At 41.1% G+C, this 14,665-nt stretch overlaps 1 protein-coding gene across 3 annotated transcripts in view; it reads left to right on the top strand.

Moving 5' to 3' along the window:
• Positions 1 to 14,665, top strand: part of SLC12A2 (solute carrier family 12 member 2) — a 155,344-nt gene that overhangs the window by 102,588 nt on the left and 38,091 nt on the right. For all 3 annotated transcript variants that reach the window (XM_068246717.1, XM_068246701.1, XM_068246709.1), the window contains 10 exons: positions 1,050 to 1,177; positions 1,259 to 1,343; positions 3,186 to 3,334; positions 4,443 to 4,550; positions 5,199 to 5,322; positions 5,436 to 5,537; positions 7,423 to 7,578; positions 12,458 to 12,557; positions 13,153 to 13,264; positions 14,391 to 14,531. In XM_068246717.1, the coding sequence (XP_068102818.1) occupies positions 1,050 to 1,177; positions 1,259 to 1,343; positions 3,186 to 3,334; positions 4,443 to 4,550; positions 5,199 to 5,322; positions 5,436 to 5,537; positions 7,423 to 7,578; positions 12,458 to 12,557; positions 13,153 to 13,264; positions 14,391 to 14,531 (1,205 nt within the window). The remainder of the gene's footprint in view (positions 1 to 1,049; positions 1,178 to 1,258; positions 1,344 to 3,185; positions 3,335 to 4,442; positions 4,551 to 5,198; positions 5,323 to 5,435; positions 5,538 to 7,422; positions 7,579 to 12,457; positions 12,558 to 13,152; positions 13,265 to 14,390; positions 14,532 to 14,665) is intronic.

Here is a 14,665-nt window from a genome sequence, read left to right as displayed (position 1 = left end):
AAAACGCAGCCGAACCGCTCTGGTGTGCACTAGGCCTTAGAGCTTGCTTCTATTATGTGGAGACGAAGGTGCAGGAGGAGGGTCTGTTTAATCGCCCCTCGTATTTTTCGTGAGAGAACAGTTCTTGATAATTTTACTGAGACAGAGGTGGTGAAGAAGTTCAGACTCACTCGTGATATGATTTATGATATGATCCGGCAGTAAAAGGCGGGAATACTCTGTTCAGGTAGTGGTAAAACTCCGCCTCCTACCCACAATGCTTCACTTTCAAGCTTACAGAGAGGAAAAGTATCCCATGTAAATCATTAATACCGATTACCTAACTCTCTGCTTTCTCACACTTTCCTCATGCATATCTCTCCATTATCCCCTGCTATCGAACACTTTTCTCTCTGTCCTCTCACACTGGTGAATTGACTCCAGAGTGTTAAAATACCTCATGAGATAAACTACCTACCTTTTTTCTCTTAGTAAATCCTCTCTGGTGAATTGACGCCATAGTTTCTGAAAGCAGCCTTGCATGCAAAGGACTTATTCAGATAGAACAGCTAAGCTCACTGGCAGGGCCACACAGATCAATTGTGAAACCAATAGCTGTCCCCTGGTAAATTGAGTTCACATGGTAGTATTGTAGATGTGCAAGTGTAGTCTAGTACTAGAAATTCTCATGTCACTGGTTATGTGAGCTTTATTTTGTAGGATGCAAGAAATGTTGAATATTTCTCATTTCTGTTATCTAGCCTAGCTTGATAGCAATAGTTCAATACAATGTGAATTCATTTGGAATTTTTCAATTAGTAATTGCTGTGGCACGGTTTGTAGACTGTAGAAATGTGGTCGAGACCTCATGAGTCAGAAATTAAACTACAATAAATGGTATAAGATCAAGATGATTACACTGAGAAAAAAATGTCTATCTTTTGTAGGCATTTAATTAATTATGTTTTTTCTTTCATTTGTTCTGCATTACAATTATATCAGCCACATTTCCAAAGCAAATCACACATGGTTGGTAAAAACCTCATACAATTTACTTATTTTTACTACAGCTGAAATATTTAGTGAAAATTTTGGACCAGCCTTTCGAGACGATGAGACCTTCTTCTCGGTCTTCGCCATTTTCTTTCCAGCTGCCACTGGCATCTTAGCAGGAGCCAATATCTCGGGTGATCTTGCCGTGAGTGTTATTACTGGGGGAGGGGACTGGATTTAATATGCCTGGTCATGTTTCACTCGTGTCTCTGTATTTATCCTCCAGGATCCTCAACAAGCCATACCTAAAGGAACTCTTCTGGCCATTCTCATAACAACATTGGTCTATATGGGGGTTGCAGTGTCTGTAGGTAAGAAGTTAATATTTGACTTTTTTGTGCTGCAGGGAATTGGATTACTGTATTTAGATCTATTGGGTTGGGCATTAAATAGAAATATTACCTGCATTTTTAAAAATCTTGTCTTTCCAAAGTTATCAACTATAAATGTTAAAAGATCTGATTTGTGCTATGTGAAAGAGTCATCACAATAGTTAGACAAGTTGCTTGATTGACAGCTGTACAGACATGTTCTCTTTTAAAGACTATAGAGTCCTTTTCAAAATTGGCATGCAAACATTTGCTACACGACCTAGGCCCAGGATACCTGAAGGATTTGTTGCAATTGCATCACACCTCCCACATCCTCCGATCAACAGGACCCGATAACTTGACCACCCCCAGAGTTCAACTAAAAACCTTTGGAGCCAGAGTTTACTGTCAAGCTGCCCCTACCCTGTGGAATGCCTTGCCACACACAATCAAGACAGCTCCAATCCTGGTCACTTTTACATCTAACTAGAAAACCCACCTGTTTAGCCTGGCATTTATGACCACATAACTTTTTCCCCTGTACACATCATCACTATGTACTGATCTGAGACAAGCTTATGCTCGTTAGGTTCTACAGGAGAAAAGCGCTTTACAAGTGTTTTGTTGTTGTGCCCGGAGAATTTTTTGTTATCACCAATAACACCTTAAATCTCATTTAAAATTACTCAACAAAACACGTCTACAGGAGTAAACCAACTTGTTTTTAGCCATCTTTCAAAGCAGCTTCTAAGGGCCCGAGCACACTATTGCTTTGCAGTGCAATGTAAGTGGCTAGGTGTTTTACAAAAAAATACATTGCAGTTATATTGCCCTCTGTTGCAGAGCTGTTCCCATTCATCTATGCTGCATGGGATAGATCTGCATTGCGTACAAAGTGCATGTAGCAGTGCATTGTCAGAACACAGGATTGTGCAACTGATGCACAGTCTGATGTACCAGAGTATCGCACACTGCTGAAAGCCACTAAGCAGTGTGACAGTATTCAAGAATGAGTAGCAGTAAGTAGCATTACTAACTAGATGGACAATTCTATTTACCACATCCTTGCGTTTTTCTTTAAATATGTAGTTCTATATTTCAGTGGTTTCTGATAAGTTGCATTTTCATGAAGTTACTAGTCTAGTTGTTTTACTTGATGATTTTCACTGAGATTTACACATTTAACAGGTAAGGAAATAGCAAGTAATGTAGAACAGGGGTCCCCAACCTTTTTCAGCCAGGGAACAGCTGTCCAGCTGTAACCAGGCCTGGCAGCCTTTCAAGACTATACAAATGTGTTGCAGCGCAAAACAGAAGTTAATATGCATATACATAAACCACAAGTTGCCATAAGATATCCCATGTGCACCATCGATTGGTAAATATCCCATCAACATTTTTTAGTTATCCCATATACATAGTACAGTTGATGAAATGGACAGTTCCAATTTTCTTTCCTCCACCAGGATCACCCAAATTAAAACACTCACCAGATGAATCTGACCACTGCTAGACTGGTCAAATAAGCACACATCCAGGGAGCCTCGGTGCCTCAGGGTCCTGGTACAGACTTTTGCCACTTTAGTTAATGAAGCATTAAATCTTCAAGCTTGGCAATCTTACTTTGCATTACCTCAAAGAACAAGCCTCATATAGCGTAATTCCGTTTAAAAAACATATAGTTATTAAAAAAAATTGTACTCACATATGGTAGACTTTACCATAGTAGAATACTCCGCCATCAGGAGCACAAGCATAGCATAACATATTTGAATGGCTTTTTGACATCTGCTGATAGATTTTTACCCTGTAGTAATAGTGTCGCCTGTTCTGTCTCCACAGGATCCTGTGTTGTACGTGACGCATCAGGGAATGTTAATGACACGCTTTCAATGACAGTGACAAACTGTACAGATGCCGCTTGTGCACTAAACTATGATTTCTCATCCTGTGTACCAGACTGCAAATTTGGACTCATGAACAACTTCCAGGTAAGGGGACTTATACTTTCCCAGTCAGGAGGAGGAGCTTCAGCTTTCTGTCAGAAGTGTGCCTCCCTAAAATACATGAATACATGTCTAAAGGTTCTTCTTGTTTACCCCAAAGCAGCAGATACTATAGTGACCTGTATTATCATCTTAGATATTTTCAGGTTTAGCAGAATTGTTTTGGTAAATAAGGTATATGTATTAAGTTATTCTTTAAACGGTTAATTCTATTGTAAACCAATTTCCATAAGCTAGCAAAGAAAAATTTCGGCGGGTTCACACTACACTGCGAATGCTAAACGGTGCGAAAAGCGCATCCGCTTGGGATTAGAGTGGATGAGCTGGCATTGCATACACGCAGCTTTTGTGTTGCCACCCGTCCGCTGTTTTTTCCACCGCTTTTCCTGTAGCCATCGCTGCTCACCTGGAGACCAGGAACCACGGGGCTTTCTGGTTTTTTTTGTTTTGTTTTTCTTACAAACCATGGAAATCATTCTTAGCAATAGGGATGCTTCTCATTGGTCCACATGAACCAATGAGAATTTTCTTTGTTGGAGGATTCCCATTGGTTCTTGGATTCCCATTAGTTCTTTTGCAAACAGGAAGCCCCATGTCTCCTGGTCTCTGGGATGAATTGGGACGGCGGTGCTGAACCTCCATGGGACAGGTATGTGTTTTTTGTGCAGTGGGAAGCCTTGTGGAAAGGACACCATCCATTCTTATATACTTCCATTGCAGTTGATTCATGTTTGCAGACAGCTGTGGATAAATGCATCAGATAGGCATTTTGTTTGCTCTCCAGGGCTCACGTTGTGAATTTGTATTCCATTTGACAGTGTAAGCATTTCTATTGATAACATCGGATTCATTTACCTATCATTTTTGCGTACATTCCGGTAAACGCAGCGGTTTTCCCTGTAGAGTTAATGGGCCCTTATTGTGTACTATGTAATTGCAAATACCCATAAGGAAGTCATAGGTCTGTCCAGTGTAGTTGAACACAAGGACAACACCTCTTTTTCTGCTTTGGATTCATTCATTGGCATTGTCTCCCCTGTATCTTCTCCTGTGTAAACCATTTAAACTACATAGTTACTCCTGTATCTGGCAGGTTATGAGCATGGTGTCTGGATTCGCACCACTTATCACAGCTGGAATCTTCTCTGCCACGTTGTCTTCTGCACTTGCCTCATTAGTGAGCGCACCAAAGGTCTTCCAGGTAAGAGCATTCAGTGATAGTGCCATTTCTGTTACAGGATAATTTAGGTTTTTGTATAAACCTTGTAACTTTTTAGTGCTGGCCCACTCTTTTAGACCCCTTGAACATGAGCAACTGACAGGTGGTGAATTTACAGCCTGTCAGCTGCTCTCCTGCACTGACTGGGTGCTGGTTAGCGGACGCCATTGAGTCAGATCTAAGTGCGGTCGCAGCCGTGCTCAGATTTGACATTTCTGGTCCTCTGCCACCCTATAACACCAGCGTGTTACTACCACTACAATTTGGCTGCATTTAAATTGCACTGGCTGACGGGAAATTGAACTGCTTGGCAAGCGTGCAGTTCAGCCTCCTGTCTGAAATATGCCTTAAAGCAAGAATGACGCGCTCTATATCCAAAGATAAGTATTTTTCCTCGGATGTACTGTGACCCGAGTAAGTGAAAACCGTCACAGAAACCCCCTATCGGTGTACTGAACAATGCATTCTCATTGGCTCAGCAGTAAAATTCATTGCCATCAGACCTGACTTTTGTATGGTTTTTATGCTTTGCGAATGTGACCTTTTTCAATCGATCCCTGACCTATAAATGTCAGCTAAATCTGCATAAGCATCCTTATTAGGTAATTTTTTTCTCCTCTTTCCTCCAAGGCCTTGTGCAAGGACAACATTTACCCTGGTCTGCAGATGTTTGCCAAAGGATATGGCAAGAACAACGAACCACTTCGTGGCTATATCCTTACATTCCTAATTGCACTCGGCTTCATATTGATTGGTGAGAATTTATAATCGAATGTGCATCTGAAGTTTGTATTTGGTGTTATTAGCGAACTCGTGGTTCACTTATTAAATAAATGTTGAGATTTTTATTTTTTTCCCCCTCCATAGCTGAATTGAATGCAATTGCTCCCATCATTTCAAATTTCTTCTTGGCATCATACGCCTTAATAAACTTTTCCGTGTTCCACGCTTCACTTGCCAAATCTCCAGGTACGATGGAAAGTTTTTCTTTTTTTCTTGTGTTGACATTTAATTTACTATTTATTAATATGGAAGAATGGATTGTATGACGCAAGTAAAAGCTGCGTTGAAGAACTGGGCTTTGGGGGGGGGGGGTGTCTCTGGCTTGGTCAGCTTTATGTAATGATTGTTATACAGCCTGGCTATTTACTAACAAACCCATTGACTGTTTGTCAGTAATTTCAGCTTGTATCCTTTGTCTATTTTATGTGTTAACAATTCTTCTTTTTTTGTACATCTTCAGTATACAAGTTTTACTAACAAACCAAGCAGCTGGTTTTGCGCATGTTAGAATGGTAAACATTGCTTTAGAGATGTAGACAGCAAGGGGCTGGATTACCATAGCACATAAGATACTAGATGAGAGAAAACAAATTATTGATTTAACAGCAAATGCTCCTCTTATCAGCCTGCTAGACAGACTTTAGGCCCATACACACGTCTGATTTTTTTTTTGGGAACGACAGGTCATTTGAACGTCCCGTCGTTCAGATGCCCGCCCGCTAAATCGGGCGTGTGTACAGACTGTCGTTCGCGTGATAAGACTGAGATTGAGCGATCCGCCGGGCGGATCGCTCAAACTCAGTCTTATCACGTGAAGGTCTTTCCTCTTCAAGCTGATGTGCCGAGTGGGAACTATGCAAGTGTCTTTTGGAAAGGCAGCGGTAGGACACCACAGACACTGTATCGGGAATGTGTTGGCCTGCCTGAGCAATAGGGAAATTGGGACTATGTTGTCCCACGTAAGTGTCACAAAATGACCCGGAACCCCTGAATAGTTCTCACATATACGGACCCTGGGTTGAGAATAGTTGCTGTAGTGTTTGGTTATTAGATGAATACTTCTTTTAAAGAGAACCCGAGGTGGGAATTACTAATACTATCGGGGCACAGAGGCTGGTTGCGCACACTAAGACCAGCCTCTGTTGCCCCATCGTGTGCTTCCATGTCCCCTCTGCTCGCCGCTATAGACCCCGCAGTGCTGGCGACACGCAGCGCGTCGCCAGCACAATGTTTACCTTAGCGCTGTCTGTCAGCGCCGCTCCCCCGCCTCCTCCGCATCGCCGCTACCCGCCCGCGTCACTTCCCTCCTATCAGCGGGAGGGGAGGGACACGGGCGGGTGCGCCGATGCGGAGGAGGCGGGGGAGCGGCGCTGACAGACAGCGCTAAGGTAAACATTGTGCTGGTGACACGCTGCGTGTCGCCAGCTCTGCGGGGTCTATAGCGGCGAGCAGGGGGGACATGGAGGCACACGATGGGGCAACAGAGGCTGGTCTTAGTGTGCACAACCAGCCTCTGTGCCCCAATAGTATTAGTAATTCCCACCTCGGGTTCTCTTTAAGGAGAGTTTAGGCACACCCTTTTAGGCCTAGTAGAGACCTTCAGTATTAGTTACTGGAAGCAATCAATAATAAGGCTCTTATACTAAGCTTCACTGTGAGGAGTGGAGGGAGGAGAATGAACAATTGCAAGCTGTGGCAGGAAATAACACTAGTGGTTAGGAGTGGTTTTCCAATATGCCTAATTGACAATGACCAGTTGGCTGGCATTGCAACACCTTTACAACCTCTACTGGCGCGCCTGCAACTATCACTGATTGTACAACACTGTCCCCCCTGTGTCTTCCCCAGGACAAACTCATCAGGAGAGTGACAATAGCATATTTGAACTTCACACCGGAGTACCCTATTAGTCCATATTTCTAAACTTTTTTGTGGTAGAATCAAATATGCTGTAGCAGAAGTTCTAATTCCTAATTTCCAGTGCCATCCAGTTTTGTATACAGTTGCTGTTTTTGAGTATTGCTGTCTATTACTAGTATTGTAATGGATGGCTCCTTTTGTTATTTAATAGGTTGGCGCCCGGCCTTCAGATACTACAACATGTGGGTGTCACTTCTTGGAGCCCTGCTTTGTTGTGGGGTCATGTTTGTCATCAACTGGTGGGCTGCGCTCTTGACATACGTCATAGTCATTGGATTGTATATATATGTTACTTACAAGAAGCCTGGTAAGTTTATAATGTCTGCATACTATAACTATTGTTTACTAAGTATAAATACCTTCTCATGAACGATTCATGGCTGCTGCTAAGTATAACACTATCATTAGTTTTAGCACAGTTGCGTATTTACAGTATAGTTTGTGATCTTTTTCTTTGATCAGTTTAGCCTCTGGCCAGGAATTAGTTCTGTAACAAGCATGGAGTTTATGGATTTCAAATACAAGTAGCCTGTTTGTCAGGCTAACTATACGCTGGATAGGGTAAATAGAACCGTTTACGCATCAGGCTCTCACTGTACTGTAGTGAATAGAATCCCTAAACAGTAGTTGCTGCATTTATTCAGAAGCTTTTGGGAGAAGCGTTCCTGTGTTAGGATTAGCTGGGATCTCATTTATAATGGGCTAAAGAATGCAGCAGGTTTAACTCTGAGGTCGCACTGCTCTGTGTTGAGCTGTGAAGCTATTTGTAGCAAATCGTACCCAACTGCTGATCTGAGGTATTTAGATATATTTTTATCAATGGAAACTGTTACATAACACAACAAGAATTCTATTGGATGATTGTATGCTGAAGTTTTGTAATTAACTTGCAAACTTTGGTTTATATGTACAGTGCTGCCCATAATTATTCATAAATTTTGACTTAGTTACTTTTACTCAACCACCAAGTAATTTTTTTACTTTTTTTAAAAGTGGTGAAAAATTGTTAGCAGACAATAACAGTAATTTTTGGAGTGGCCCAATCTGAGTCCTGACTTGAATCTAATTGAGAATCTGTGGAGGAAGCTAAAGATCAGGGTGATGGCAAGAAGACCCTCCAACGCGAAATATTTGGAGCTCGTTGCTAAAGATGAATGGGCAAAAATACCTGTGGAGACATGCAAAAAGCTGGTCTGCAATTATAGGGATCGTTTGATTGCTGTAATAGCCAATGGAGGATGTTCTGTTGATTATTGAGAAGGGTATGAATAATTTTAAACTAGACACTTTTCGCTCAAATGTAAATAAAAGCTGAAAAATGTGTTTTTCCACAGTTATGCCTCTTGTACATCGTCTTATTATCTTTTGGGAGACACCTAAGTAATTTCCTGTCAAAACTTGCTGGTTGAATAAAAGGAACTTTAAGTCAAAATTTGACAGGGGTATGGATAATTATGGGCAGCACTGTAACTCTAAACACCCTCATAATAGTAAAGGCCTGCAATACTTCCTATTTTGAATCCATGGGATCCCAGTGTTCCACATGACGGTAACCTGGGCTGGAGGCCTGGAAAGGAACAGAAGTCTACTAAAGTGTGATACAGACAGTCATAAAAAACATGTGAACCCGAGGTGAGAGTGATATAGAGGCTACCATATTTGTTTCCTTTTAAACAATACTATTTGCCTGGCAGTCCTGCTGACTTATTTGGTTGCAATACTGTTTGAAGTACACCAGAAACAAGCATGCAGCTAATCTTGTCACTTCTGACAAAACTGATCTGCTTACATGCTTGTTCTGGGTCTATGGCTAAAAGTATTAGAGGCAGATGATCAGCAGGACAGCCAGGCAACTGGTATTGCTTAAAAGGAAATAATTATGGCAGCCTCCATATAACTCTCACCTCGCGTTCACTTTAAAGCAGAGCTGAACTCAAAACTTCCTCTTTGCTCTAAAAAATAACTGAATAGCCTTTAAAGAAAAACATGTCTTAGTTACAGCTGATACAAATCCTGCCAAAAATCTGCAGTGCGTCTTCCTGCTTTCATTGAAGTAGACATCCTGTGTTTACAAATTAGCTGCTCTGCCGAGGCTGCCAGCTGACACACCTGAGATCAAATTACAGTTGTGATTAGTCACAGATGAGGGGATTAGACAGGCTAAACTCTCTAAATATATACAGGGTGCATTTCTCTGTTTTCCTCCTGTCCTGTGCAGGAGTTCAGGTCCACTTTAAGGGGAGTGAGTAAGGATTAGATCCTCTGCCAAATTTTCATTTGTTGTTTTTGTTCTTAAAATCTCCCAACTATCTATGCTCCAGCTAGTCAGGTGATTACAGCTGCATCCAGTATGCATGTCAAAGGTGGTTGTTTTTCTTCTACATAAATGAGCATTTATTAGGTAAGATCTTCATAGCTTATGGGGTGGAAGATGACCGCTACCCAAGCAGCCCATCTGTATACTGGAAATGTTCCATTGCTGGAAGATTGATTCGGGTGACTTTTATTCCTTGTATGTGGTTTGTGTGTTGGGGAAGTTCTGTTCATGTCCTAATCTCGATAATCCCATTAGGTAGGAGAGTGTAGTTAATGGAGACCATGCTAATGAAATCCCTAGATGTTTGATTTGCCATAGTTTTTATCCGTGATATAAAGCTTTGTTTACATTGGCAGACTTGTCACCTGACATGCCCAAAAGCTAGATCCCTCTGACATCTGATCAGAGAGGCATTTATTACTGCCACACATTTAGGGGACGGATTTACCATAAGGCACTGTAGGCACGTGATATGCAGAGTCTGGCTACCTAATGCTAAGGGACACCTGTAGCTACCTATGACAGGCAAGGGAAGTAGGGGAGAGGTAGCAGCTAGGCCAACCAGCACGTGCTGTGCAGTGCAGTAGAGGGTTTGTGGGTTCATGGAGAGCTAAGTCTAGGGTGCCAGGACATCTGTGCCTATAGGCTCCAGTGATTTAAATCCAGGCCTGCACACATTGCACATAGCTTTTTTATATTTTTTTATTTTAACATGAAATTTTTAAATATCAACCGTACCGCCGCTCTGCCAAAGCTGTTGATGGTTCACCTCCTGTCTCCTCCAAGCTATAATGCTCCCCAGGGCTCCTGCAAGAGTATTAGTACATTGGAACACCCTCTTACTTACCTGGCCAGCGCACTCCATCCTGCATGCTTTCACGATGTCCCAGTGCCTGTACTCTGTGACCCTGCGGTGTGACATGACTGTGTACATGCCACTGGGTTACAGGGTACATGCATCAGATCATTGGTCTTTGTTATGGCTGATTCATACTACAAGAGCTTTTTAAGCACTAGTGATTTTAAAAGCTCTTGCTAATGCAATGTTATGGGGATTTTTACAAAATCACATTGCTCCAGTGTGAACACACACATAGGATAACATTAGCAAGAGCTTTTAAAATCACAAAGCGCTTAGAAAAGCTCTTGTAGTGTGAACAAACCCTTAGGGACATTAGACTAATACTAGGTGGGGATTAGATTCAGCGTCTCTGAGGGTGACTTAGTGACATGACTATACTCTGGGGAAGATGTCAGACCTGCATACAGCTTATGCATAATAGGAATTGTGTTTTGTACTGATGATGCACAAAACAGAATAACAAGCAACCACTGCAGGTATTTCCCTGTTTATAGCTGTAAGCAAAGTTTATTTCTGCCTCGGCATATAAGCTGATGTCTATCCTGACTTAGGAAAGATGCAGTTCCATTATTTATGAAGATATGAGTTAGGTGATGGAAAGCTGGCAGAGGTTACTTGCACTAGAATAAAGCATGCTCCAGGTGTCTAGTGACAACTGCTGCTGTGACAGAACACAGATGGCAAGCACATGCTATAACGGAATCCACTTGTGGCGGGGAGTCTTCCTGCGCTGCTCACTGTCATGCTGCTGCGTAGTTTACAGAAAGCTATGCTTCTTCCAAAGCTCTTCCTGCCCGGGGTCCTTCCTGTGATGTTTTCTCATTTACTTCATAATGCAGCAAAATCCTTCACATGATTACAGCTCTTATCAGAGGCAAAATAAATACATTACTAAGAACAATATAATTGCTTGGCCTAGTGATCCATTCCAAAAGTGCCAGAGTCCTGAAGCATTCACCAGACCTATGTGGTGGTTTGTGAGGTTCAGTAAACTTTTTTGATATCTGTATGTAGACGCCTCCTATAGTATTTTTTGATGGAATTATGAGTCGAAAGCTGTACATTTTTTTTTTTCAAGAATTTTAGTCCTCCAATTCTTAAGTCATAACTCACCAAAATATGCCAGAATAAAAGCCTGGTAGACATTCTGCATATAAATAAGACTAGAACACAAATTTGTTAAATTGATAAAAAATTTTGAAAACATTTTAAAAAATTCTGAAACTGTACAAATAAGGCAAGCAGAGAGCAGTCAAAATCCAGGCAGAGGTGGGTGCCGGTGCCCCTGGCCTGACGACGTCACGCCACACTAATTGGCCGCCGGATCCCCGAATAAAGATCTTCTGGGGTGGGAGTTTGGAGTCCCGCAGTGCCAGTTGCGTGCTGGACTTCTAAACATCAATTAAAGCAGGAAATTCAATACCCCGAGCTGAGCTCGGGATTACCTCTCTGGGCTATGTTTTACTACCTCGAGCTCAGCGCTCGGGGTTATGCCAGAGAGGTTAATAAGCTGATACCTAATTGGTTACTGTGGTCACAAATCTGACCAATATGTACCACACAGGTGAGTTCAATTTTAGGCATCAGTAGACGGAAGGTCTTAGGGTTAGGCATCGGTAGAGACAGTTTTTTTGGGTCAAGCAACGGTAGAAGGAGGTTTTAGGGTTTGGCATTGGAAGAGGGAGGGTTCTGTGTGAGAGTAGCGTTAGGTTAAGACATAATAAAATATTGGTAAATATTACCAATTTTTTACTATTGGAATTAAATAGTAGAATATCAGTAATTTTACCAATATTCTACTAGCAGCAATCCCCCGCAGCATTTTTTCCAGGCACCATTTTTATATGTATGCAATATAATGGCCATTGCTCTCTGCCCTAATTTAAGAAACAAAAGTTGCAGAACTTTGATTATTAATGTCAACACTATAATAAAATGGAATAAAGTTAGTGTATTCATTTTGAAAGAAAAAAAGCTATTAAGCATAATTATTTTGCATCGTTTCAGATGTGAACTGGGGATCTTCGACACAAGCTCTGACCTATCTGAGTGCGCTACAACACACCATACGGCTAGCTGGGGTTGAGGACCATGTGAAAAACTTCAGGTAAGGGCTAAAATCAACTGTATATACCATGACTGGCATAAGTCAGTTAAAACGTACACTGTTGTCATTACATGCCAGCGAACTGTGGCAGGTTGGATGACATCAGTGCATATCTGCATTGTTGGCCTAATCTAAACTGCAACTCTGACTTGGCACACTTGACTCGGTTCTGCTTTTATTCATTTTAATGGAGTAATTTTGTTTTGAGTTTTAACCAAACTCACTTTTTATTTTGTTTTGACTTGAACTAGACATGCTAAGGTGAATTGCTGTGGTTACTTTGAAAATAAATGCTACAGCGTGAGCATTGAAAAGCCCTGATAGGTTTGCATTCGCTTTTATTTGTACGTTTTTAGAAGTGACTTTTTTTAACGTTTTACATAAAACTACTTCTTACATAAACACTCACAATAGAAGCGTTATTTACTATACCTGTGTAAGCTTCTAACACTACAAACTTCTCCCCTTATTTCCTTTTTTTATTTAGTAAACTAGACTTACTAGCTTGTAGCACATTTAAAGGATATTAACATGGCTACAGCATGCTTAAGTTGAACACCATCTGATTGGAGGGTTCTGTTTCTTTCCCTATTAGGCCTCAATGTCTGGTTTTAATTGGAGCACCAAATTCTCGGCCAGCTCTTCTTCACTTAGTACATGCCTTCACAAAGAATGTTGGTTTGTTGATCTGTGGACACGTGCACATGGTAAGATATATATGATCTGCTTATTTCTGCTTTCCTTTCTCCTGTTGTTTCTGCAGGAGTTTTAAAATGTGCTGTGTGTTTACATAGTTTAGTAGTTTGGTTGAAAAAAGATATCTGTCCATCAAGTTTAACCAGTTTTAACCAAGTTCAAGTTTTAAAGCAATAACCTTGCTATAACTACAGTCAAACTTTTTCCTCTGTTTCGATAGGCTAGCCACACTATTCTGTTCTAAGAACAAACTTGTGTTGTGCTTTTTTTTTGTTTTTTTTAAGTGCCTGAAAGGTTCAATGGGCTTTATTTCATTTCCTCCTGCAGCCTTATCAGTCATTGAGCCACAGCACAGATCTCTGCAGAATGTTTACGTTTTTTTTATCTCTGAATGAATGCTCAAGATAAACCTTGAGGGAGCTTCTGTGTGCAATGTCGAGGAGGCAGATGAAGCTGTGTAGTAGCTGTTCATCCTAAAGCTGGCCATACACTGTAAAAATAAATTAATACATTTTTTGGTTGATTTTGATTAAATAAAACTATCAATATTAAGCGTGAAAGCGCTCAGACTTACTCATGTTGTTGTTGTTTTTTTTTTATTTATTTATTTATTTTTAGTCGGTTGCAAAATAATATTGATTCTGATGCTGATCGAAATTTAAATCTAAAACCAAATTGAATGGTGTATGGCCAGCTTAACAATGGCAGCATGGTGCGTACAGATTGAATGCTACGTTATATGGTCAGGAAGGACTTGGGAGACCATTTTTATTTGGGTGCTATGCCAGACTGTTCTGCTTTATCAGAATTGTAGGTCTGCTTTATCAGATAATCCAGGGTTTAGGAGAACAAAGAGGGCAAAGTTGTATTGAATGTTGTATTAAAGGGAATTCCAGGTTATAACTCTGGAATCCCAATTAGATGAGTACATCACAGAAATGACTGACGTTCTCAGCTAATCCAGACTCTCAGATTTCTTAATAGTGCATAAGACACGTATTTTAAAGAGTGTTTGCTGTAATAGGAATGAGACAATGCTGGACATGCGCAGAATTTTGGTGTAATGTGGCCTTTGCAAATCAGGTGTTGTACAGTGTAAAGATGAGCTAGACGCACTAGATTTCCCTTGTTTTACAGGGTCCTCGTAGACAAGCTATGAAAGAAATGCTGACAGATCAAGCAAAGTATCAACGATGGCTTATTAAAAACAAAACCAAAGCTTTCTACTCCCCGGTGCATGCGGAAGACCTGCGTGATGGAGCCCAGTATCTCATGCAGGTAAGATTGGGATGTCTGACTCTGACCACTATTACACCACTATTACACATAGTTAGCTATGTACTTACCTTCGCTAAAGAGATAGGCCTAGTGGGACACAACAGGGAAGAGTGATGGGAGATATCCCTCCATAT

Source organism: Hyperolius riggenbachi, chromosome 1, assembly GCF_040937935.1.
Source record: "Hyperolius riggenbachi isolate aHypRig1 chromosome 1, aHypRig1.pri, whole genome shotgun sequence".
Lineage (NCBI taxonomy): Eukaryota > Metazoa > Chordata > Amphibia > Anura > Hyperoliidae > Hyperolius > Hyperolius riggenbachi.
The sequence above is the reverse complement of the archived record's forward strand: the minus strand, read 5'-3'. Positions and strand labels throughout refer to the sequence as shown.